The following is a 27,894-nucleotide window of genomic DNA, read 5'->3' on the forward strand; positions in this document are numbered from 1 at the left end:
CATGGCAATTTCATACAGTTCAACACATAATGCATGAGACCTTGGAAGGGTTTTTGAAGGGGACTGAGTTTTTTGAGCATAAAAATAAATAATCATAGGAATAAAATAGAGAGCCCAGAAATAAACCCATGCATATATGGTCAATTTATCTACGAGGGAGGCAAGAATATACAATGAGGAAAAGATAGTCTCTTTCATAAATAATATTGGGAAAACTGGACTACATGTAGAAGAATGAAATTAGAATATTTTCTCATGCCATGTACAAAAGAAACTCAATATAAAGTCCTAAATATAACACCTGAAACCATAAAACTAGAAGAAAATATAGGTTGTACTCTCTTTGACATCAGTCTTAACAATTTTTTTTGGATCTGTCTCCTCAGGTAAGGGAAACAAAAAACAAAAATAAATAATTGGACCTTGTCAAGCTTAAAAGCTTTGGCACAGCAAGTGAAACCAATAATATAATATCCTATATATTAATACTAGTTATGTATATAATTATCATATACATATAGATTGAATACATATATACAATAGATTATAATATCTATTAGATGGATAGATTGAGAGATCTGAAATAGATATGACAAAATTTTGTCATTTGGATGGTAGATACAAGGATATTTGATAAACTTCTCTCCATACTTTTCTCATATTTAATATATTCTGTAATACATTTTAAAATGAATAACTATTCCCGAGAAAATCTAAAACTGACCACAGAGGCTGAATTTGCTGCTTTGATCTCTGCTGATGCCTGACACAGGAGAGAGAACAAGGCATCCATATGTTCCACAGTTTCTCTACAAAATTTCCGTGACATCACTTGCAAGAAAACAGCCTAGCGCCTGGGGTGGGGAGGAAATCGAACTAAGGAAGATGGATATAGTATATACCAAGGCAGAGATTCTCAGTCGTGTTTCCCCTACACCATATCTGAGAAAGAAAAGTCACATTTGAGACACTTTCAAGAAGAGGAACCCAGATGTTGTTTAATAGCTAAGATTAGCTATGGTTCATGAGCAGCATCATAATCTGTTGATTTGCCAGCTGTAAGTTCACTCTTCTCTTCCTTTGATCAGAGAGAACAAAACCCTGACCCAAGGTTTGAAAAAAATAAGGCATTGCCTTTGGATATCTGACCTTCTAACCCGATGGGACCAGAGGACCAGTCAGATTCCTGGCCTGGGGCGTGGCTTGTGAGCGCTGGTGATGCAGCCTCTGGGGCTTCCTGCCTGCTCCCCGTCTCCCCCAGCTGCAGTTTGGAGAGTCAGTCATCACCCCAACGTGAGTCGGGGGAGCAGGGCACATTAGGGACTCTGAGAAAAGGCTGAAGGATTGAAAAAGGATGCCACTCCCCTGTGCTGGGTCCTGCGGTTGAGAGAGGCAGTTGGCAGTGGGGAAGGGGGAGGTGCGGCCAGAAGAGTTGTCCCGTCATCTTTCCTCTTCCTCTCACTACATCTTGGGCTGTCCTACCAACACAGGCTCATTAAACTCCCCCAAGGCACACCCTTTCACAGTATGAAAAGAAAGAGGAGTGGCCGCGGCAGAGAGAAGTGAGGGACCCAGAACGGAAGGCACCACAGACAGGAGAGGAGGTCCCATGCCTGGACCTTTTCCCCGGGGCCGTACAGTGAGCTGGGTCAGTGCAGGGTAGAGGATTGTCAGACACACAAAGCTAGTAGATAGGGAAGAATACACAGGACAGTTGTTTCAAGATACTGATGAAAACTTTATAAAATGGAGATCACATAGCAACAAGGATTTACTGTAAAACACAGGGGACTATACTCAATACCTAGTAATAACCTACAATGTAAAATAACACACATATATATACATACCTGAATCAGTTTGTTGTATACCTGAAACTAACACAATATTATAAATCAATTATACTTCAGTTTCTTTAAATGGAGGTTGGAATTCATACTTTAGATGATGCTTACATTTTTGGGCTTCCCTAGTGACTCAGACCAGGGCTCAGGTAAAGAATCTGCTTGCAATGAGGGAGACTCGAGTTCCATCCCTGGATTGGGAAGATCCTCTGGAGATGGGAATGGCTACCCACTCCAGTATTCTTGCCTGGAGAATTCCATGGACAGAGGAGCCTGGTGAACTATAGTCCATGGGGTCGCAGAGTCGGACACAACTGAGTGACTGATACTTTCACTTTTCTTTCATATATTTTTAAGTGAAGCCAAATGAGGTGTCTTATTTTTAAAAAGCTTGTCCTATTGGAATTCAAAAACCTTAGTCAATAGATGTTTCTGATGTTCTTGAACAGGTGTTCATTAATTTGAGGAAATCTGGCCATTTAAGAATAGTGTGTGATTCTCCGCACACCCTTCCCTTGTGACAGCCACAGCAGAACATGCCAGGAGGAGGCTCCAATCAACCAGAATCCCTGAGAAACTGTGATGAGCAGAAACCCCTACTTGTTTGATTTAAGCTAGTCAGACTTGGGGACTGTTTGTTACCGGTCCACCCTAAGGGATGCGAGCCATCAGCGTAGACCTCACTGAGTGACAGATGATGGTGACTTGAGCCTGAGTGGCAACAGTGAGAAAGAAGAAACGTCATCCGAATCTGGATGTACTTTCTTGTACAGAAAAGAATTAAGTCCTATGTGACTGAAAACGGGAGACCAGTGTCGTTTGTTCTAATAGGTCAGAAACATCTTGTGTGAAAAAACTGTAATATAAGCAACCCTTATATTCTGGTAGCAGGCCGGGAGAAGCTTATCTCCCTAATAGGTCTACAGCAGGTTTACAGCCCACAAAATATTCAGTCACTGCCCACTAACTTTGTATAGTGGAGCATTACTGCCCTCTAGTGATGAAAAGAAAAAAAGAATTTAGGAAAATCTAGGCAGTGGCAACCAATGCTGCAAATATACATTTCGAAGTTTTAGATTCTCTGTGCCATGACAGGTGACTTCTTAGTTTTTGATTAGGAGATACCATGAGCCATTCTATGTCAGAAAAAATACAACCTGGCATTGCTTTCCAAAGTTATCCAATCCAAAATTTTCAAGGAAGCAAGAAGCCTGGAGGAAATTTTAAAAAGCAAGAATCCTGAAACCCACTGGTTAAGGTACAATGACTACTGTAGATACAAAAATTAGTAGTAAGCCACCTGAGGCAAAGAGGCGACTCATTAGAAAAGACCCCAGTGCTGGGCAAGATTGAAGGCAGGAGGAGAAGGGGACAACAGAGGATGAGATGGCTGGATGGCATCGCCGACTCGATGGGCATGAGTTTGAGCAAGTTCTGGGAGTTGGTGACGGACAGAGAAGCCTGACGTGCTGCCGTCCATGGGGTCACAAAGAGTCGGACATGACTGAGCAACTGAACAACAAAAAATAAGGGGAGTTTAACCTTTAAAAATTGTGAGTCACTATACTGTGTATCAACTGTTATCTCAATAAAAGAAAAAAAAAATTTTTTTAATTAGTAGCAGATGTAATGATAATAACAACACAAATCTGTTCCTGTCTTCCACAGCAAAATAATGATGTTTAATGAGTGTAACTGGGAATTCCTGAACTGAGGTTTTGTGTGTGACGGGTAGCTAAAGCAAGACTACCACAGGAAACTACCGTTTAGGGATAAAGGACTTCTGCATGAATCCCTTTTCCTTTGGGAAAAAAGTAACACCGACTTGTGTCGAGGCTGATAGAAAGAACAAAACCCTCTGTTTTTATTTTTTCTGTCATTTTAATGTAAGATTGAAACAGACTGCTACACAACATTTGAGATTCCACAGAAAACTGCATGCTTCTGCTATTAGAAAACTTTGAAGCACTTGAACTTTCCTTCTTTAAAAAATGAACATGGAGGTTTCAAGCATTTTTGTCAGCACAGTCATTCATGACAACCTTCTAGATACTTATTTTCTACCTTTTCCTAAAAAAAGGTAATTCTCATTTACCAGAACCCCACCCACCACTGACAGATTCAAAGCTCCTGAGCTCAGAAGTGATCAAAACATACATGTAAGTATAATTAGCAGTCCAAAGCTTGGTTTAAATGTTTGGAGAACAGCAAACACTCAGTGATACATACCGAATAGCTTATTATCATTTCTATGATATAATGAATCAACAACTAAAACCACCTAAAACTGAAAATTTCTGATTCAGTGTCTACTGGTATAAAGCCTTCATTCTTATTCTTACAGCATCACAGGTTTTAGAAATTACACAATACATTCTTAGCATTCCACAGGAGTCATCACTTTCAAATATAATACACATCTGCGTGTTACACAAACATACAGTTGCCTACATAAGCATTCTGTCATATGTCAACTCTTAGCCTCAAATAACAGAATACAGAAAGCCACACAGGACAAAACACCACAGAACTTTTGCATATTCCCTTTCCCCAGCTGTTAGTAGGAAGCACGTTTTATAAGAGAAAGTGATGAAACATCAGAACTTTTGCATCCAGTGTTTGACCCCAACTTTTAACTTTCTCATCGTCTTCTGGTTCCACCATATCCTAGAAGAAGGAAAATTTCATATTAGTTTTCTGAAATGCACTAGAACTGCTTATAAAATGACAACAGTAATACACATTTACTGTCAGCAAATGAGTAAGAGATACGAGGGAAGAAGAAAAGCAGCTTGTGGCCCAGGGCTGTGCATGACACAGAGCATCCGCCCCGGCCCCCCAACAGCCCTTCCAGTCCTCCCATCAGCATCACAGTTGCTGGGAATAACTTTTAAGCAGGAAACCAAAGATGTGTTCTCTGGGGGCAGCCTGACATAGTACAGGCAATTCTCAAAGTCTAAGCCAAACAGCAGAAAGGCCACTGAAGCCTAGGTCAGGCCCTGCTGCCTCTCATGACTCCAGTGGTAAACAGAAGTAACCTGGGGGAGGGTTATGGACTTTTGATGGTAAATGTTACCTAGTCAACACGCATGCGCGCACTCACACACAGACTAACACGTTACAAGACCACAAGTGTTTCCATCTGTCCTCATTCTTTTTCAGACTTTCCTGTAAGTTATTTGCTAATGTTTATGATTTTCTTCATTTAAGAAGAAAAATTTCTTTTCTAATTGATATATATGGTTTCTTACAATTCTTGTTTCCATGGAGAATGAGTTTTCTACTCTCCTAATTTCAAGAATTATTCACTGTTCTGTAACTTCTACTTTATGCAAAGAGAAGAAAAATCCAACCCAGCAATCTATTACTGCTTCATCATCCACTACCCCCATTCTGCTAATTAGCTGGATGCTTAACCCCAAGTAATTTTTTTATATGTATCTCATCTCTGCTTCTTTACAAAATTTCCTCATAGCAACTGCAATAAACATATTTTTGACAATAATGTAAATGGAAGAATGGCTCAATACATTTTTATTGAGCTTTACTGAACTGAAATGTTCAGCCTTCTACCTAGAAAATGCCCACTTTAGAGCTTAAAGGACCCCTAGAGATTTAACAGAATTAAATATAGATGGATACCAATGTTCGGGAAGGTTTAACTTAAAACCCTGACTAGCAGTAGAAGGGAATCTCTAAACCAAATTCCTGTTTGAGTTTTAAAGAAAGAAGTGGAAGGAAAGAATGAATCTGAATTGTACTTTTATCGCAATTAATTATGCAATTAATATTTCTGGCAGGTATACCACCTAAACCATAACTGCTAAATATATAATCATCGTAAGGTCCAAATTACTTCTGTACTCTACTGAACATGAACTTACTGATTTTTGCTCTCACCTGATGCTGTTCTGGTTTTTGGCTCTGAGCTTGAACATGCTGAATAGCTTCCAGGGCCTCCCCGAAGCGGTGAGTAAGCCCGGCTATTCCACGTGCTGGTGTATGACGGAGGATAGGATGGGTACCACGAGTCTGAAAAGGGGGTTGCTGCTCTAGAAAAAAAAAGCAGAGCAGGCATTTTCCTTGTGACTATGATTTTTAAATCCCTTCCTGCTCCTAAACTATCAGGAAACAAATTTTATCGAGTATTTTTTTCCATAGTGTTTCTGGTACATGAGGATTTGTTGTTGTTATTTAGTCGATAAGTTGTGTTCAACTCTTTGGTAAAGAATCTGCCTGAAATGCAGCAGAGTCCAGTTTGATTCCTGTGTCGGGAAGATCACCTGGAGAAGGGATAGGCTACCCACTCCAGTATTCTGGCCTGGAAAATTTCATGTACTATACAGTCCATGGGGTCGCAAAGAGTTGGACACGACTGAGCAACTTTCACTTCTCACTTTTTCACTTTGCGACCCCATGGACTGTAGTCTGCCAGGCCCCTCTGTCCATGGGATTCTCCAGGCAAGAATACTGGAGTGGGTTGCCATGCCCTCCTCCAGGGGATCTTCCCAACCCAGCATCAAACCCACGTCTCCTGCACTGGAAGGTGGACTCCTTACCACTGAGCCACCAGGGAAGCCCATCATATGAGGATTAACATGAAATAAATAGTTTTATATTTCTGCCCTTGTTATGGTCATTGCTATGAAGGAAGAAAATGACATGAACAAAGGCTCCTTTCTGAATTCACACTCAAATAGAATATAAACTTAAATTACAGTTAACACTGAAGACATTAAAAAAATGGGTCCCAAGCTGTTTCAACCCTTGCTTCTGTCATTCTCCAACTAACAAGAATACCAACTGTGCCCCAAATGCCGTGTTCTTTCCTGCCTTCTCAGACGTCAACATCTCTCTCCTATCTCATATCTGTAAGCATGACAGATGAAAGAAAACAAGACATTTAACACTGGTTGAAGCACAGACAGCATTCCTTCCCCACCCCCAGAGAATCTGATTTAACAGGGTCATGTCACCAGAATTTACTTCCTTAACAAATCTAGTCAAACTTACAAGACAAAGAAGCCTCTAAAGAAAGGCTGAATTGAAGAGGAGCTAAGATAAATGCAAAGCCTACCTGTTGCTGCCAAACAAATATCCTAATATCCCTCCGGTTCCCAAGCCAGTCCAGAACCCAGGTCCTGAACGTTCGTGCCCTTGTTGTCCGGTAAAAGCACTGCCAAAACCAGCAGCTGCACCATGCGGTCCTGGAAATAAAAATGATTTTCTTATGTATCCTCTCTTAAACAAATCATCGCCTACAAAACTAAAGGTAAAATATGACATTTCAATTGCTTCATGTGTATGATTTAATAATACTTTGGTCTCAACTTATAAACAAGTTATATTAAAAAAATGTACTCAAAAATCATTCTTATAACTAAGGAGTGCCTCCCTTTCCCACACACATGGAGGACGAGGGACGTGTTTCAGGTCAGTGGAAGGAGCTTTCTTCCTGAAAGGTCACATCCACCCTGCTCCAGATCAGCTACTGGAAGACGACCACACGTGTCAGTTACTTCCCTTCTACCTCATGGGCATCTCCAGAGGCGCCAGGTGAGAGCTGTACCTGAGTGTCTAGCGGAGGATCCAAGTGGAGGGTATTTGCTAGTTGGGAAGTCAGGTCTTTAAAGAGACCCAAAAAATATCGTCTGTTCAGAGGAAGGTTTTCTTAAACTGCTGTGTGATGCACATAAAAGAAGGCACGAATCCTACGTGTACAGCTCTTACAGATAATCCCGTGTGTAATATATTTGCATGCACTACCCATGCGCGTGACCACCCCCCACATCAGTAAAACCTTTCCAGCACCCAGACACCCTCATGACAACTCCCACGCCAAAGAGAAGCCGACTCTGACTTCTCTCACCACACTTTGGTTTTACCCTGTCTTGAACTTTTTATAAACAGAATCATACAGAGACATTCTTCTGTGTCTGCTATATATTATGTCCATGAGAGTCGACCTTCACCACTGCATCTAACAGTTTTGTTTTCGTTTTTTCTAAATTTTTCTATAGTATTCTAATGTGTGAGGGAAAACAAAAAAAATTTGTCTCATCCTAATGTTTACAGACATTCTATTTCCAGTTTTTGGCTGCTATGAATAAACTGCCCCGAGCATGCCTGTGCACTTCTTTCTGTGCACACGTGTGCATTTCCCTTAGGTGTGCATCTCGGAATGAAACTGCTGGGTCACTGGGTGACGTGTGTCTAGTTTCAATAGATACTAACAGTTTTCCATAGTACTTTATCATTTTAACCTCTTCCAGCAAGTTCCAGTTAACTACATCTTTGCCCTTTTAATGTCAGCCATTATGATTAAATGGTAGTTAATTAAGAACTCGGGTTTTAATCTGCATTTTCCTGAAGATGAATGATGCTAAGCACCTTTTCAAATTTTTACTGGACATCTGGATATCTTCTTTTACTATTTAAAAAAAAAAAAAAAAAGCTGTTCAAATCCTCTGTCCACTAAAAAAATTCAGTTGTCTGTGTTTTCTCTATTTATGGGAGTTCTTTATTGTAGATAAACGTCCTCTGTTGGAAATACGTTTTACAGATACCTTCTCCCAGTCTGTGGCTTGCTTTTTCACTCTCTTAAAGTTGTTTTTAGATGACTAGACATTCTTAATTTAATCTAATTTACCCATCTTTTCTTTTTGGCTGGTATTTTTTGTACTCAAAGACATTTTTGCCTATTGTGACAAACATTTTCCTATGTTTCCTCTGGAAACGTAACTGTTGTACCTTTTATGTTGAACTCTGTAATATTTTAAAAAAAAATTTTGTGTATGGTATGAAACAGATCACACATCCTTAAAATAGTAATCACAATTGACTTAGAAGAGAAAACCAAAGCGGTAAAAAATGTCAAAAGTAAAAAATAAGAAGACAAATCTGCTTTGGTTTCCCAATGTGAACATTTTTCTACTTCAGAAACCCACACAGGATTCATTACCTGACTTCTACCTTACTCACTGCCATTGCCTAGGAAAACATACCTGTGAACTCAGACTTAAAGCCTGCAGGAGGAGGCCCAGCTGAGTTGGTGAATCTCTGATAACGATCGGAATATGGAGGATACTCAGAATATGGTGGAGGTGACACATGACCATCACTGAGGAAGAATTTATAAACTCCAAAGGCAATAGCAAGCAGCACCACGATGGTAACCACTCCACTGATGTTACAAGACTCTGGGGAGTACAACTTATTATAATAGTTAGAGAATGAGTTAAAGCCATGCTCTTTTCCAGACTCTCTCAATTTCTTCAGGCCAAGTTCCGTGTAATCTAACTGATACTCCAAGCCACAGGAACCTCTAAGTACATACTGGTCTTCAGAGGATTCATAGCCTTCGCAGCTCACCACAGTTTTTCCAAATTTGTATGCGACATCTAAATCGGTCTTACATTCCCACTGTGAAGAAAAAGTAGAAATAGGTTATTAGAATCATAAGATTTTTTTCTTCACTCAATATACATCACTTGGGCTGTATGAGTGAATGAAAGTCTCTCAGTCGTGTCCGACTCTTTGAGACCCCATGGACTTCTCCATGGACCCCCCCTGGACTTCTCCAGGTGAGAATACTGGAGTGGGTAACCTTTCCTTTCTTCAGGGGATCACCCCAACCCAGGGATCAAACCCAGGTCTCCTGCATTGCAAGCGGATTCTTTACCAGTTGAGTCACAAGGGAAGCCCAAGAATACTGGAGTGGGTAGCCTATTCCTTCTCCAGCACATCTTCCTGACCCAGGAATCAAACCAGGGTCTCCCGCATTGCAGGCAGATTCTTTACCAACTGAGCTATCAAGGAAGCCCAAACAATAAAATGAAGCAAGGGAATGATAAGCAAAATTCAGAATGAGTGTTTCTGTGCTGGGGGAGGGCAAACTAGGAGCTTCAAAGATATTGGTGATGTTCACATTCTACTGAAGCTGGGTGGTGGGTACAGGAATGCTCATTTATTACTATTCCTTATTTCTTACATATAAATGTGAAGAATTCTTTTGTACATATTAAGCCTTCCCTAATTTACAAATTTTAAGCAAATTTTTTAAAATGTCAACTTTTTAATCACTGTTGTTGAAGCAACTTTCTTTAAAAATAGAGGTTTTTAAAAAACATTAAGGTTCGAAAATCAGCATCATATATGAGTACCTGGTAGCTCCATACAGCATTAGAGATAGTATATAATCTTCTGAGAAAAACTTTCCATACAAATTCTACAAAAACCATGAACTACCATCCCCAAGGTCCAATCCAAGAAGCAATGTGCTTAAAGCTTTTTCTAAAGATACTTTAGAAAAACACAAAAAGAATCTATGCTAGCCTCAAATTTTCCAGCTTAAAAAAAAAAGTCCAGACCTAGTTTGAATTTTCTAACTATTTTCAGCTGAATGATTCTCTAACAACTTTTAATATTTTTATAATAGCCAGGACATGGAAGCAACCTAGATGCCCATCAGCAGATGAATGGATAAGGAAGCTGTGGTACATATACACCATGGAATATTACTCAGCCATTAAAAAGAATTCATTTGAATCAGTTCTAATGAGATGGATGAAACTGGAGCCAATTATACAGAGTGAAGTAAGCCAGAAAGATAAAGAACATTACAGCATACTAACACATATATACGGAATTTAGATAGATGGTAGTGATAACCCTATATGCAAAACAGAAAAAGACACAGAAGTACAGAACAGACTTTTGAACTCTGGGGGAGAACGTGAGGGTGGGATGTTTTGAAAGAACAGCATGTATATTATTTATGGTAAAACAGACCACCAGCCCAGGTGGGATGCATGAGTCAAGTGCTCGGGCCTGGTGCACTGGGAGGACCCTGAGGAGTCGGGTGGAGAGGGAGGTGGGAGCGGGGATCGGGATGGGGAATACGTGTAACTATATGGCTGATTCAAGTCAATGTATGACAAAACCCACTGAAATGTTGTGAAGTGATTGGCCTCCAACTAATAAAATAATATTAAAAAAAAAAAAAACACATAAGCTAAAATAGATCTGATTGGTTCTGTTGCTTTTCTCTTTTTCGGACAATATCTTCCTCTCTCAGACTTCAGATACACTGTCCTTTACTCATATATAATTCACATACTAGACATTCACCCATTTCATTGGTTTGTAGTCTGTTCACAGAACTGTGCAGCCATCACCACAACCAATTCTGGAATGTTCTCATCACCCCCAAAAGAAATCTCATCTCCGTTTCCCCGCCAGTCTCCCAACCTTAGGCAACCACCAATCTGTCTGCAAGGATTCCCCTATTCTGAACATTTCACATAAACAGAAACATACAATATGTGGTCCTATGTGAAGAGCTTCTCTCATTGGCAGAATGTTTTTAAGGTTCACACATGTAGCATGAATCAGCACTTCATTCCTTTTTGTGGCTCAAAAATATTCCATCGTATGGAAATACCCTATTTTGTTTATTCATTCATCACCGATGGACACTTGGGCTATTCCTGCTTTTTGGCTTTTTTGTGAAAAATGCTGCTGCAAACACTTAGTATGCTTCTGTGTGGACACATGTTTCCGGTTCTCTTGGGTGAACACCTACGAGTGGAATGACTGGGGCATACAGGTTTTAAACTTCTGAGAAACTGCCAGTTTTTCAAAGTGGCTCTACCAGTTCACTTTCCCAACAGCAGTGTATGAGCTTCTCACATCCCCACTGACATTTGTTATTGCGTCTTTTTGATGGCGGGCCATCCTGTTGGGTATGAACTGGTATTTTACTGAGGTTTTAACTTCTATTTCCCTGAGAGCTAATGATGTGGAACATTTTTTTTCCACATGTTTATTGACCATTTGTATATCTTCTTTAGAGAAATGTCTAGTTAAACGGGTTATCCACTTTTAAATCTGGTTCTCTATCTTCTGAGTTGTAACAGCTCATCACATACTCTGGACACAAGTTCCCAATCAGATGTATGACTGTAAAAGCTTTCTCCTTTTGTGTACATCCTTTTCACTTTCTGGAAGACTAAAAGTTTTTAATTTGGATGATATAATATGTAATTTTTCTATTGTGCAGTTGTTGCTACCACTACTCCATTTTTTAAATAATTTTATTTGAAGGAAGATTTAAAAGCTTGTCGATTTAGGTAAATAAGACAAACTCAATATCTATTGGTATTTCATGTTAACTGTCATTTCCTTAATAGTATATACTAAAAGTGGTTTTTAATTATTATATTTAAACTCTCAGAGTTAAACGAGGCTCTCTCCCGCTACTAAACATAAATCAATGTATGATGGCCTCTAGATTTCTTTGCTCTGCCATTCACTCCCTTCTCCATCTCTTCAGCTCTAAAAATCTTATCATTCCTTACTAACACAGCATATCATAGTTTTCCTCTTGAAGTCTTTCCCAATCCCCCCAACAACACATGACTTTACAATGCTTTGTTGGCACCTAGATGTAATGTGAGCGCTTGTCTCATCTTTTCTACTAGGAATCCTAGAGAGGTTCTCGGGGGTTGTGACTCCATCATTCATTTTTGTACTACACTATTTAATATACGTTGAGTGAATGACTTTACTGATAGTATCTTTTTTCCATCAAGACTGAAAAGTAATACAAAAGTAATTTCAGCTTTAACCTGAAGATCTCATGGTTCAGTTAGCAAGACTATAAAAAAGTATTGTGAAACAAGTATCACCAAGCAAATAAGAACTCTCTCCCGGAATTGCATAAACTTGGTTAAAGATTATATCAAATAAGACTATCACTCTGATGGAACAGTAAATTGTCAACACAAGTTTCTTGCAAGATGACCAACCATCTTAGGTCCTTTTTGAAAGCAGGTATGATACAAAGTAGAAATCTAATAGTACTGATTTAAACTGAATTCAGTTAATAAAATCTATTTCATTTCTAAAGGATAGTAAATTTTGGAACTTCAAGGAGATGGTCAAGCCTAAGAACAAAATACCTGAGACTTAAAGACAATAAACAGAGCCCAGTGAAATGTTTTCATTCAGAACCATCCTCAGTTCAAAAACAACTTTAAAATCAAACATTTGAAGCATAACAGTGACACATGTAACCCCACTACTTAGAATCTACAATGCCTTAATAATCATTGTTATTTTATTTCTTTTCCATCGTTATTTTTTAAGGGTAGGTTGGTATTCTTTGAGGAATGACAGAAAAATAACAATGAGAAGAAATCTTCCCCCTACCCCCCAAGTATATGAAAAGTTTTAAGAACTTACTAATGTCTTAGAAAAAAGTTATAACATAAAAATTACAATGAATATTTCCAGGCTTTAAAAGCAATCCATTTCTTTTGGAGAAGCTTTCTTCCAGAGAATGGATGACTGATTTATATTTATATATTTTAGCATAACCTTAGATTTTCTATGTGCTTGCCCAAAATACTGAACAACGTCTCAATAAACAGTTTTCTGAAAAAAATTCAATTTAGACTGGCATCGACATAACAATATTACCTGTACATCGTAACCATCCCAGCCTCTGTTCTGACACTGTATGACTTTAGGGGTGTAAGAGTCACATCCAGCTGTGCCTCCCACGCATTTCAGCTGTGGGATGGGATCCAACCTCCGGGAAGTGGTATAGCGGTCATAGTACAGGGTGAGAGCTTTTATGTCCCGCAACAATATTCTGTCTGAAACAGTAAGAACACAGATAAACAGATGGTAAATATTTTGTCCTATAAAAGATTTGTTCTAGTCAAACCCTTGTGGTAGGAAATATTTTCAAAAGTCAGAGTCTTTCCTGCCTTTTGAGGATGACCACGGAAGAGTAGACGAAGGAGTTTCTCAAATCCCAAAGCCATCACAACAACCTTCAGGTCTTTCGCACAAAATTCAGAAAGTCACACCTCTGAGGCCTCCCTTCATTTCAGGATGGATGCCCCCCTAAACGGCTTCTATATTGTAAGTTCTACATAATTTTTGCAAATCAGAGGCAAAAGTACATTACCCTGAAATGCTGTACTACTGTATGACAACATCAATGGTTAATTTAAAAAGCAAAAAATATACACGAATGCTCCTGGAGCATATTTAATGACTTGAATGTCTGTCAAGAGGTAAATGGTTTAATAAAATTTTGGCCTAGTCCCAAAATCTATGGCAGTTAAAATGAGTGAACTAGAATTCGTGTATCACAATAGAAACAGTAAAAACATCTCAAGCAAAATGCAAGTTGTAGAATGTTTAGCAGGATAGCTTTACATGAACCTTGAAAACTGGCAACACAGCACTACGTACTGTTAAAGTCGATACACATATAAAATAATATATGAAAACCACATAGGACTGATTAAATAGCAGAGTATCTCTGAGAAGAGAGGGAGATAAGAGACTTTAGCTCTCTAATGTTCTATTACTTTGCAGGTAGGAAGAGACTTGCTGCAAATACAGTAAAATGTGAAGATTCAATAAAAGTGGGTGGTGAGGATATGGGATTTTCACTGTATACTTCTGTGTGTTTAAATATTTTAAATATTTCAACATTTTAAAAAGTTAGAAACAGCTACATTATCTTACAAGTTAAAAACCACACTGACAAAAGCAGTTTAAAAAGAAGACGTCAAAACAAGGAAATTAAGTCCAGCATTGATGTACATGAATTAGTTCTGAAGTGTTACTGGACAATGAAAAATCTTCTTACTTATCATCTTTGGATTATGATGGAAGATACTGTGGATTGGTTCACTCAATATCCATTTTTTCCCTCAAACTGGTACTACTTCTTGCAAAGCTAAAAGACTCCTAAAACCTCTTAAAGCTACAATTTCCGAAAGTGATCTCAGTTCTGGCAACTGGGGGGACTCAAGCAAGACCCAGAGGGCAGAGCCTCAACTCAGATCACGCTCCGGCAAGCAGGCAGCTATGGGGCTCAGGGGTTTTTTTTGACACTGTCCACTGCCCCATAATTAGCTTTGTGGATGCCAGGAGGCTTGATGGAAGTACCTATTGATCACTGCTACAGATGAAGCAGGCATCACTTTCTACCATTTTGTTAGCACGCAATTCCCTATATCAACCTGTCAAATTAGCAGAATGTGCTGCCTCTCAAATTCCACTGAAAGTACAATAAACGAACTGTCTTGATGATGTGAATAAACAAGGTGAGGCAAAACAGGAAAGGAAATGGCAACAGAATTCTAGAAGGTGAAAGCAGACGGACTAGTGAAAGTCACTCAGTCTTGTCCAACTCTTTGCCACCCCATGACTATATATAGTCCATGGAATTCTCCAGGCCTGAATACTGGAGTGGGTAGCCTTTCCCTTCTTCAGGGGATCTTCCCAACCCTGGGATCGAACCCAGGTCTCCCGCATTGCAGGTGGATTCTCTACCAGCTGAGCCACCAGGGAAGCCCAAGAATTCTGGAGTGGGTAGCCTATCCCTTCTCCAGTGGATTTTCTCAACCCAGGAATCAAACTGGGGTCTCCTGCATTGCAGGTAGATTCTTTACCAGCTGAGCTACCAGGGAAGCCCCGGACTAGCAGTTAGTCCTAAGTATAAGTCAAATGCCAAACCAGCAGGTGGGAAAACTGAGAACCAACCCTACACACACAATGGAATCCTTAAAAGAAACAAGAAATGGCAGTTCTTGAATAGCAGTCCATGGAAAGTATTCTTGAATAGCAGTCCGTGGAACCTTGAGATGAAGCTACATCCCTAGATAGTTTCCCCAAGTCGTGTATAGTTGTGAAATATACATATGTATTTTATAGTTTTTTAAAGTCTGAAAGTAACTCGTTTTTCCTTTAAAATAAGAGATCCACTCTCCCTCCAACTTCGTACTTCTATGATAACCAAAACTAGCAGCCTGGTAAGTAGCTTCTTGCTCACACAAACAGATACATATACAGAGGCTGTTTTGATTCTTGTTTATTTTTATAACATTGAATCATACAGTGAACATGAGTCTTCACATGATTTTCCACCTAATCATAGATATTCCCTGACATCAGCAAATACATATCCTATTTATATTTACCAAAAATAGCTTAATTAATTAGACTAAGCTGAGAATTATTGGCCATATTCTCGTAACAAAACTAAAAATAATATAAAATAATAACATATAAAACAATAGTAAAAAGATAGCCAAAAACCAGTATCAAAAGAAAGGAAAACTTGACTATAGCTAACAAAATATATATGTAATTAAACTTAATGTGGTGGTTTAGTCACCAAGTTGTGTCCGACTCTTTGTGACCCCATGGACTATAGCCCACCAGGCTCCTCTGTCCATGGGATTCTCCAGGCGAGAATACTGGAGTGGGCTGCCATTCCCTTCTCCAGGGGATCGTCCCCACCCAGAGATCGAACCTGGGTCTCCTGCATTGCAGGTGGACTCTTTACCAATTGAACTATCAGGGAAGCCCCAATTAAACCTATAGTAATAAAAACACTACCACAGGATTAGGAAAATTGATCATCCTGTGCACAATGTATAAAAATTAATCCCTGATGGTTAAACACTCACCAAAAAACATACAACCAATTAAAAATACTGGAAGAAAGCCCAACAGAATATGTTTATGATCCTGGGATTAGAAAGATCTTAAGACACCAAAAGCAAGATGGACCAGCAAGACAGTGACTGTACTTCGCAAATCATGTTCAATCTATGAAAAACCCAAGAATCCATAATAACACTCAGAGAGAAAGCCAAAAACTCATTTGTCTATACTTAAAGTGGCTACCAATCAATCACCTCCTTTGAAAATGAGTAATTAAAGATTTTAAATTAAATGTTTATCCTGACTCTCTAGCCAGAACTATAATCTGAAACAGTAGATAATCTCAACTTTACTGAAAAATATCAGTCAATAAAAGCAGAGGAAAGTAATAGGAAAATCATCATTTTACAACCCACTAAAGAACAGATTCAGATTCGGACTAATTAGTTTTAAAATCATTAAGCAAATGGATATTGGTATGGTGCCAAGTAACATTACAGGAGTGCTTTCTAGTCACAAGAGGGGGGAAATGTAACTTCACAAAGGAGAAACAGAGCCACTGTAATCCACTAGCCGAAGGTAGAACAGAGTGTATTACACCATCTCCAGTGATGTAACCTCCCAAAGTATCTAATACGAATCTAATCAATCCTTTGAACCTAGCATTCAGTTTACTAGGTAAATCAATGCCATGAGAAAACAGAATCTAGAAGGTAGGATATGCAGAAGGACAACTGGCCCAATCCCTTCAGCAAAGCAGAGGCATGGAAAAAAAGACCCTTCTACATTTTCAAAAGACTTAAGGGATAATTCAATCACATGCAATGCATGGTCCTAGACTGGGCCCAGGTTTGAACAAACTAGTTAAGACACTTCAGGGATAACTGTGGTATCTGAACATAGAATAAGTAATCAGTTGGTATTAAGAAATTAGGCTTAATTTGATAGATGTAATGTTACTTTTACTATATAGGGAAAAGTTCATTTTAGAAAGGTTTATACTGAAGGATTTACTTATGGCCTGTAATTGATATTAAAATATTTCATCATTTTAAAAAAGAGAGGGTTGAAAGAAAAGAGAAATAAGATTAATAATTTTCCATTAAAACTTAAAGATACTTTCCCCAGAATTCCTCCAGTAGATTGACAAGATCACTTAGTGTCAAGAGATTCAAGTAAAATAAGTATTTGACTTTTCCAGTATGTATATGGAGAAAGACAAGGAGAAGAAAGAAGAGAACAGCTTTTGATAATCATCAAACACTGTCTGTCATGTGTGGTACAGAAAATAAAAGAAATAACATTTTATTTAGAGCTGTTGAACCTACAAAATCCAAGAGAACTTCCCAAAAGACAACTCTGTTATATTAGGAGAATTTGACAAGACAGTTGGATATTCTGTCAGGTTTCCAAAAGACCAAGCTCTTCTTATAACTGTAATGTCTAATTACAGATGAAAATTTAAAGCCTATCTCAAATTACTGACAAATTACTATATTTTTATATGACAAATTACATATATATACTATATATGTGTGTATAATTGCTATATACATCCATAAAATATCTAGAAACAAACTTAAGGTCAATATGTGATCTATATAAGAAAAATATATATATATAAATAAAACCTAAATAAATTTAAGGCACTCGCAACCAAGAACCCAACTGGGCTTCTTTGAAACTAGAAAGAAATTATGTTAAAGGATTTTGGGAAAATTAAGGTCTATAAATAGCCAAAAAATTTTCTGAAAAAGAATACATTGCTTAAACAAGCTAAAAGGATAGACTATACAGTACAAGGAAATAGAGCCATTATTTTGTAACAACTTTAAATGGAAAACAATCTTAAAAAAAACACCAAACATATGTTGACACCTAAAACAAACATTGTCAGTCAATGCATCAATTAAAAAAATAGAAGGCATTGCTTTACCAAGTGATAAAGCTTACTATAAAATTAAAATAAGCAAAATGGTATGAACAGTAACAGAAACAGACTAGTGAATCGTGAAACAAAAGAAAGTCTAGAAATAAATCCAGATATACGTGGAAATTCAATACAAGATAGAGTGGGCTTTTTAATTCAGTAGAAAAAGGATGCCTTCTTTAATAAATGTTTTGTCATAACTGACTATACAATTAGAATAGAACCCACCTACAGAAAGAGAGACAGAAATTTTCACTCAGTCATGTCTGACTCTTTGTGATCCCAAGGACTGTAGCCCACCAGGATCTTTGTCTATGGAATTCTCCAGGCAAGGATACCAGAGTGGGTTGCCATTCCCTTCTCCAGGGGATCTTCCTGACCCAGGGACTGAACCCAGGTCTCCTACATTGCAGGCAAACTCTTTACCATTTGAGCCATCAGGGAAGCCCCAGAATAAAATCCACCTAAGACTATATAAAAACTTAATTCCATGTGAGCCAAAGATCTAAATTTCCCAGAACCACACTAAAATAAACTATTGTATATTAAACCCATGCTACCTCCTACTAAATACAAAATTGTAACAATGAAAATGTTTAATGGTTTAAAAAATCAGAAAGTATTACTAAACTAACAGGAATAATAAACTTGACCTTGTTGCACAAGGGCTGAGATAATGCAAAGAACAATGAACTAAATTCCCACCGCCAACTTGCTATATGACTTTGGCCATTTCACTTTACTTACCTGTATAGAAATTAGCAGTAAAGATAAGATTAACCCAAAAACTGGCTGTGAAACTTAGATATGATTTACTAAAATTATCTAACAGCGTTCTTGACACATAATAGGAGATCAAGTATAAAAAATATTAGCGTTCCCAGGTGGCACTAGTGGTTTAAAAAAAAAAAAAAACACCTCTCCTGTCAATGCAGGAGACTTAAGAGACGCAGCAGGTTCGATCCTCGGGTTGGGAGAATCCCCTGGAGGAGGGCACAGCAACCCACTCCAGCATTCCTGCCTGGAAAATCCCCATGAACAGAGGAGCCTGGCGGGCTGCAGTCCATAGGGTGGCACAGAGTGGACAAGACTGAAGCAACTTAGCACGCACACGCATCCCTATGGGTTTTCATCACCATAAACTCCACAGCATCTTTCCTCCTAGAGATCCTAAACGCTGCTACGTTTTGTGTCCCCCAAAATTCGTATGTGAAGCCCTAATCCCCAAGAGATGGCATTTGGAGACAGGGCCTTGTCTACGGCCATACCACCCTGAATGCGCCCGATCTCGTCTGGAGACAGGGCCTTTGAGGGGCAATAAGTTTTATATGAGGTCATGAGTACTGAGCCCCAGTGATGGGATCGGTGCCCTTGTAAGAATAGGAAGCGACCAGAGCTCCCATCTCCCCACCCCCGCTCTGTAATGTGAGAACGTTAACAAGACAGTCACCTGCAGAGCAGGACGAGGGGCCTCACCAGACACCAAATATGCTGGCATGTTTATCTTGGACTTCTCAGCCTCCAGAATTCTAGGAATAAAAGTTGCTTACCACCCAGTCTATGGTATTTTGTTACAGAAGTTTGAACTAAGACAAGGTCTAAGAACGAAATGCTCACAACCTTACTCAACATCAGTCAAGGGTCACACGGAGTTCCCTGAAATCCAGACTCACAAATCGAAATTTACTCACAGGAGGTCTCAAGCTTAAGGTGAACAAAACCCCAAACTTGATTCTCCCACAATTCCACATCTCAGGAAATGGTAATTCCATCCTTCCAGCCACTCAGACCAAAAACCTTTTAGTCATCTTTGTCTTTTCTCTTCCTTCCACCCCTATGTCTAATCCAGCAGAATTATCTTGTCATTTCTACATTCAAAACAAGTGAGAAGCCAACCATTCTCATCAACTCTACGGCTTCTCCCGCGGCCCAAACCATCGCCTCTCTTGAAACTTCACTGCCCTCCCAGCTTCCCCCCAACCCTCACCCACTATGGTCTGTTTTCCAAGGAGCAGACAGAATGAGCCTCTAAAATACAGGTCATAATAAATACATATAAATACACACACACATATTCACACACATATGTGTGTTGTGTGTCCTGTTCTTTGTGACCCCATGGATTGTAGCCCACCAGGCTCCTCTGTCCATGGGGATTCTCCAGGCAAGAATACTTAAGTGGATTGCCATGCCCTCCTCCAGGGGATCTTCCCAACCCAGGGATGGAACCTAGGTCTTCCACATTGCAGGAAGATTCTTTATCGTCTGAGACACCAGGAAGCCCATGAATAATGGAGTGGGTAGCCTAACCCTTCTCCAAGGGATTCTCCTGACACGACCAGATAGAATAGGGTAGGATAAAATAAAATACAGGTCATAGCACATCTGTCCATTCAGATTTCTCATCAATTATCACCTTAAATGTGACTTCTTCCCTGACTAATGTATATTTTGAAACTCCCTGCTTCTACCTACACACTCTGTCCTCCTTATCCTATTTTTATCAATGTCCACACCACTATTGAGGCTTCCCTGGTGGTGTTAGTGGTAAAGAACCTGCCTGCCAATGCAGGTGATGCAAGTTTGATGCCTTGGGTCAGGAAGATCCCAGAAGGAAGTGGCAACCCACTCCAGTATTCTTGCCTGGAAAATTCCACGGACAGGGACAGAGGAGCCTGGGGGTCTACAGTCCATGGGGTTGCAGAGTCAGACACGACTGAGCAACTGAGTACACATATTTAAATAGTACCACTATTTACAATACAACACGCTTTTTTACCTGATTTGTTTATTGTCTATTTCTCAACAGATGTAAACTCCTTCAGGGCAAAACACTGTTTGTTCACTGCTATGTATCCAACACCCAGAAGAATAACAAATACAAAGTAGCTCAATAAATAATTTTGAAAAATTTTAGGTACTCTCTTCAGAACTGGTACAATTTTTCTTTTCTGGGCATATTATTGCTTTGTTTTAGCTAAGGACAAAGTAAGTACATTCAAAGTCAAACAAAAGATTAACAGTTCCTCAAAAGAAAGTTAAGGCCAAGTAGTTAAGACTGTGTTTACTCTGAAAATATTTCAGTGCCTTTTGTTCCAGAACAATAGTTCTATAGAGCAGGCAGACTAAGAGCTACCAGGAAGCAGTTCACCATTGATTTAAATGTGGTTCCTGTTTTTCATTCCCTTGACTCATCTGTAAACCTCACTTCTTTATTTAAGAAAGGGTTGAAGGTTCAACTAATTAATGTTTTAATCCAGTTTACAAATTATAAATCTAATCAAAGTCTCCTATCTATATAAAACTTTCTAGAAATACATATGTAAAATGTATAAACATTTAAATCCAACTTGACTTTTTAGTAAAACATCAACATCAAAGGAGTAGTCAAAGTCAAGTATTTATAAATAACACCTTCTCTTTTTAGCATTTAAAAATAGAAATAAGAAGCTAAAAAAATAAATCTGTGGCTGAAGTTCAAAACACAGTCATTTCCTATCAGCAAATCACTACAGCAATACTGGTACACTTCTCATGCTTTAATACTCCACAGAGCAAAAATGATGTTTTCATTGTTTGAAAATCATTTTTTATATCACTCCAATTTAACAGCAAGCACCACTAATTGTAAAGACTGTCTGTGTGTATATATACACACATACATTATTAATTATATGGAATATTACCGTTCTCATAAAACGTCGTTAGAAAATTCTAATAACACAGTGATATAAAATAATTTTCTTAAAAATCACTTATTATGTACCATCACCAAAATATATGTATTTTTTTTAATTCAATGAGAAAAGCTGATGTAACGCAATGGACTTCACTGTAATAGTCAGAAGCAGCAGCATTGAGTTGTGCTCACATAAATAGCACAGTCTATTTCTCTGCTAACCTTGAAAGCCCCCTGGACAGCCAGGAGATCAAACCAATCCATCCTAAAAGAAATCAACCCTGATTATTCACTGGAAGGACTGACGCTGAAGCTGAGGCTCCAACACTCTGGCCACCTGATGCAAAGAGTCGACTCATTGAAAAAGACCCTGATGCTGGTAAAGACTGAAGGCAGAAGGAGAAGGGGCAACAGAGGATAATATGGTCGGATGCAACATCGACTCAATAGACACGAGCTTGAGCAAACTCCGGTAGATAGAAGAAAAGAGAAGCCTGGCGTGCTGCAGTCCATGGGGTCACAAACAGTCAGACACGACTGAGCGACTAAACAACAACAACAACAACAATCTACCTCCAATGTCTCCAGCCTGTCCGCTAAATGTGACTCAGACACTGCGGGTGCTGTGGCAACCGCCAGGTATAGCAACAGGCAGCCAAGACAAATGCCAGCGACGATGACGTCAGACAGTCTTGACAACAAAGCAGGACGCGCAAGCGAGGGTCGAGCTTGCCACCCAGACTCAGGGGACAGGGGCTATCGCCCGAGAAAGAAGAAAGTGGGCCAATTCCGGGAGTCCAGGGAGGGGAGAAGAAAATAGTAACCACGCCAGGATCAACCCGCCCCGCCCACTCCCCACAGTCCACCCGTCCCGGAGGACGTCGGGGAAGCGCACGCGCGACAGGCAGGATGACGAAAACGAGAAACTACGGCAGAAGGGCTCAAGGGGCGGCGAGCGGAGATGGTCTTCTGCTGGCTGAAGGCAGCGGGAAGGGGGGAGTGTGGGTGGCACTCACCGCGCTCGTCCCAGCACCGCGCTGTGCCCACGACCAGCAGGAGCAAAAGGAGGCTGGACAGAGCGCAGCGCCCGGTCGCTGCCGGCCCGCCGGCCGCCGCCATGGCGCTGAGCGAAGATGGCGCGCGGCAGCCGGACACTCGCGGGCCAGAGCCGGGGCTGCAGGTGTCCACGCGCCGCTACGCACTGACGCCGGTGGCTCGGGCCGCCGACGAAGATCTGCCGCAGAGCCGCGGCCGCGAGACTCTCCGTGCGCCACTCTGACGTCACTACCGCTGCGCCGCGTGTGGGGACCCGAGTGGTCACCGTTGTGGGCGGGGCGTGGGCGGGGCGCCGTCATTGGGGCGGAGCCAAGGGCGGCCGCTCAGGCTGTGGGCAAGGCGCCGCCGTTGGGGCGGAGCCAAGGGCGGGGACACAGGCTGTGAGCCGGGCTGAGGGCCGGCCACCTGAGGGTTCAGCGCGAAGGTGCTGTGGTTGAAGAATGAAACCATTATTAGGCAAAGTCTTTGTGCTCTGCTATGCTTAATCGCTCAGTCGTGTCCGACTCTCTTCGAGTCTGTTTTGACTGTAGCCTGCCAGGTTTCTCTGTCCGTGGGGATTCTTCAAGCAAGAATATTGGAGTGGGTTGCCATGCCCTCCTCCAGGGGATCTTCCCAACCCAGGGATCAAACCCAGGTCTCCCGCATTACAGGCGGATTCTTTACCGTCTGAGCCACCAGGGAAGCCCAAGAATACTGGAGTGGTGAGCTTATCCCTTCTCCAGGAGATCTTCCCTATCCGGGAATGGAACCGGGGTCTCCTGCATGGCAGGCGGATTCTTTTACCAGATAAGCTACTAGGGAAGTCCCAGGCAAAGTCTAACTGTAGCCAATTATGTATTTATAAAACCTCAATAACCTTCCCGACAGACGTTACTGTGTCTTACTCAACTTTGTATCTTCAGTCCCTAGCATGGTACCTGGCGCAAGATTTGTGTTCCATTAAGTGTTAGTCGCACAGTCTGACTCTGCGACATCATTCAGTGGCTCAGTCGCGTCCAACTCTTTGCGACCCCATGGACTTCAGCACACCATGCTTATCTGTTCATCACCAACTCCCTGAACTTGCTCAACCTCATCTCTATCAAGAACGTGATGCCATCTAACCATTCAATCCTCTGTCATCCCTTTCTCCTCCTGCCTTCAATCTTTCCCAGAATCAGGGTCTTTTACAGTGAGTGCGACACCATTCAGTTCAGTTCAGTTCAGTCGCTAAGTCGTGTCCGACTCTTTGCGACCCCATGAATCGCAGCACGCCAGGCCTCCCTGTCCATCAACAACTCCCGGAGTTTACTCAAACTCATGCCCATCGAGTCGGTGATGCCATCGAGTCAGCGACACCATTACTGTTTGCTAAATACAGAAGGGATTTGAGACAGAGGTGGCCTGGAAATATAGTCTGGTTTCCGAAGCTCAGAAATTTTACATATTTCCTTCTACGTGGAGGCAGTGGCAATTTACAAGATATCTGGAGGAGAAACTACCACCTACATAAAGAACCAGCCAGAGAAAACAGTTATGTGCATAGGCATTGTCTTTGAGGTTTGAGAGGCCTGGGTTTCTCTCCATTCATTCATTCATTCAACAAATACAGGTTGAGTGCCTAATATGTATCTGGTGCTGTTTTAGGCTTAGAGGACACAGACAAGGTCCCTGTTCTCATAGAGTTTACACTGATAAGAAATAGGACAAACAAATAATAAATTAATAAACAAAGATAACAGTGATAGTGCATTGATGAAAATAAAACAGTAATGCAATAGAGATTGGGGCTTCCCTGGTGGCTCAACAGTAAAGAATCTGCCTGCCAATACAGGAGACCCAGGTTCAATCCCTAGGTCAGGAAGATCCCCTGGAGAAGGACATGGCAACCCACTCCAGTATTCTTGCCTGGGAAATTCCATGGACAGAGGAGCGTGGCAGGCTACAGTCCATTGGGTCACAAAAGAGTCCGACACTTAACAACAGCATTAGAGACCTAGGAGGCAACTTCAGGGAGAGCCTTGCTGAGGAGGTGATTTTGAAGCTTTGAGACGCGAATGATGAGAAAATGCAAATATCAAGCAACAGCCTTCACCATATGGGGAAAGGCAGAAACAAAAGCCCTAGCTTTGTGTTTTGAGGCACATCCTTCACTAATTTGATGAGTGCCTTTCTATATTTAGCACCTACTAGTGCATCTACTAGTATCTAACAGTACCTGCAAGGCAGCGTTCTAGGCACTGGGGATATACAGTGAATAAAACAAAACCTGGAGGTTGGGAGAGGCAAACAAAGGCAGTGCAACTGAAGGAAAGTAGGTTTGGGAAAGAAAGGAACAAGAGGAGGCATAACAATGGTAGCAAGGCGTAGGACCAAGCAGGACTGGAATAAAGATAATAGAGAATTCTAGTCTCCGCATAGTAGGCTTTGGGGCGGGGGGGGGGATGGGGGTAAAGTAGAAAAGGACAGCTTTATTGCTTTGTCAGAAAAGGGGGACACAGCAAGCTCATGCCCTTAGAATCATGTGTCTCTGCACATGGTAGGTTTGAGGTGACTGTTAGGAACCCAGATAGACGTGTTAAATAGACACTTAGACAGACAAGTCTAAATTTCCAAGCTAAGGTGAACTTTGTATTTATATTATCAAAATGAAAACAGTATTTAATGTCATAGGAAGAGATACAATTCATAGGGAGAGAATTTCGATATAGCAAAGACAGAGCAAAAGTGTGTTAGTCTCTCACACAGCTCTTTGTGATCCCATGGACTGTAATCTGCCAGGCTCCTCTATCCATGGAACTGTCCAGGCAAGAATACTGCAGTGCAGTGCCATTCCCTTGTCCAGGGGAATCTTCCCAGCCCAGGGATTGAACCGGGGTCCCCTACATTGCAGGCAGATTACTTACACTATGAGCCACCAGGGAAGCCCAACAAAGACACAGGCCCAGGACCAAATTAAGAGAATACGAACATTTGAACTTCTAGCATAAGATCCTGGAAAGAGTCTGAAAAGCAATCTCTAGTGAGGTACGAGAAACAAACAGGAGAGTAGTGGTGTGGTAGTTGAGAGAAAGAATGGCCACCAGTGTCCACTGTTGTTGAAAGGTTGGATCAAAAGGTGACCTTTGGATTTTGCAATGTAGAGGCCACTAATTACCTTAAAAGAATTTCTGTTATTTGAGGTTCCATCATTGGCCACATACACTTCTAGACAGTAGTAAACAAAACATAAAGGACTGTACTAATTTACATTCTAGTGGGAGAGACAGCCAACAAATAATATAGTTCAGATAAATAATAAGTGCCTTCAAGAAGAAAACAAGGTAATATGATGTAAAATGCTAAAATAAAGAGGTTGTCCAGGAAAGGTTCTGAAGAGTTATCATTCAAGCTGAGAGCTATATGATAAAAGGCAGTTTTTAAAAACATCTCTGATTCATAGCAATATATGAAATCAATTTGGACCTTGATTCAAATAAACTATAAGAGACACTTATGCTCCTAAGTGGAAATGTAAGCACTGACTAGATATATAACAATATTAAAGAATTATTGTTTAGGTGTGATAAATGTTCTGTGGTTTTGTTAAGAATCATTTTCAAAACATACTGAGCTATTAAAATCATATCTGGAATTTTCTTCAAAATAACCAAAATAACGTTGGGAAAAATACTATGGGAGGTAAAGGAAAGTGAATGTGAATATAGATAAAACAACATTGTGTGTTAATTGTTGAAGGTAGCTGATGGTACATGGGAGTTCATTAGACACTTCTGATTACTTATTATTTTATTACTTTTTTATATATTAAATTTTTTCTACAACAAAATATTTTTTAAAACTTCTCTGAGATGTCTCTGACTTGATCTGTAAGAGTTAAGAATTCCAAGCTTACAAAAGTGTGGAGAGGATTAAATTAGATCAGTGTTTAAAGCAACAGATAACTGTTTATAGCAGCTGCTCGATAAAAAATAGCTCTCTTCCTCTCATCCCCATCTTTGCAAGTTGATTTTGGAAGATAGGAAACTATCTGAATGAAAAGTTTTTGAAACTATAAATTTATGTAAGAATATTTAAAGGACATTTAAAGGATGTAATATTAATGCCTGAAGTGAAATGAAGTGTGAAAGTCACTCAGTTGTGTCCAACTCTTTGTGACCCCATGGACTGTAGCATGCCAGGCTCCTCTGTCCATGTAATTCTCTAGGCAAGAATACTGGAGAGGGTAGCTGTTCCCTCCTCCAGGGGATCTTCCCACCCAGGGATCGAACACAGGCCTGGGCGTTGCAGGCAGATTCTTTACCATCTGAGCCACCAGGGAAGCCCCATTAATGCTTAGGATTCACTTGGAAAACTGATGACAAGAAAACTCCTGACATTCCACCTTCTTCAGACAATTATTTTCAAGCTTTACTTTGCATAGGAATCCTTTGGGATGCTGGTTAAAATTTCAGATTTCTGGGCTCTGTCCACAAAAGTTCTGAGCCAGAATGTCTGGAGTGGAACTTAGGAATGTGCATTTTTAAGAAGCAGCCCAAAGAATTCTGTTTTAAGTGGTCTTTGAAATACAACACTTGGAAATACTGTTTTTAAGGTCTCAACTGACTCTAAACAACATCTGTAGTCCAAAAAAATAGTCCTTAGGGTAGTGCTTTTTTTTTTAAGCTTGAAACACTGGATCTCATGGAAAAAAATCACAGCATATTCACTTAGGATTTCCTCATGACCACGGATGCAAAAGAATATAGACCCCTCTAATCTGAAGAATAATCCCATTTGCCCACTAATGTCATGGAGAACAAATGTCTGCAATGCCCAACCCTTTTGTATTCACAAAAGCAAATTAGGGAAGATGCACTTTACTCAGTCACCAGGGCTTGTGCCCCAAAAGGATTCCTAAATGTGCTCTTTCCCTTCCTGCAACCCTGCAA

The 27,894-nt window shown here is 40.3% G+C and overlaps 1 protein-coding gene across 1 annotated transcript; it reads right to left on the bottom strand.

Moving 5' to 3' along the window:
• Positions 1 to 1,756: 1,756 nt before the first annotated feature.
• SARAF (store-operated calcium entry associated regulatory factor) lies at positions 1,757 to 23,221 on the bottom strand. Its single transcript, XM_065947106.1, has 6 exons — positions 22,945 to 23,221; positions 13,326 to 13,504; positions 8,849 to 9,266; positions 6,922 to 7,051; positions 5,745 to 5,896; positions 1,757 to 4,511 (listed from the first exon to the last, which is right to left on the bottom strand). Exons 1-6 carry the CDS (start codon positions 23,045 to 23,047, stop codon positions 4,486 to 4,488), a joined length of 1,008 nt encoding a protein of 335 aa, XP_065803178.1. The 5' UTR covers positions 23,048 to 23,221; the 3' UTR covers positions 1,757 to 4,485.
• Positions 23,222 to 27,894: the final 4,673 nt, after the last annotated feature.

The sequence above is a fragment of the Muntiacus reevesi genome, chromosome 10 (assembly GCF_963930625.1).
Source record: "Muntiacus reevesi chromosome 10, mMunRee1.1, whole genome shotgun sequence".
NCBI classification, from domain to species: Eukaryota; Metazoa; Chordata; class Mammalia; order Artiodactyla; family Cervidae; genus Muntiacus; species Muntiacus reevesi.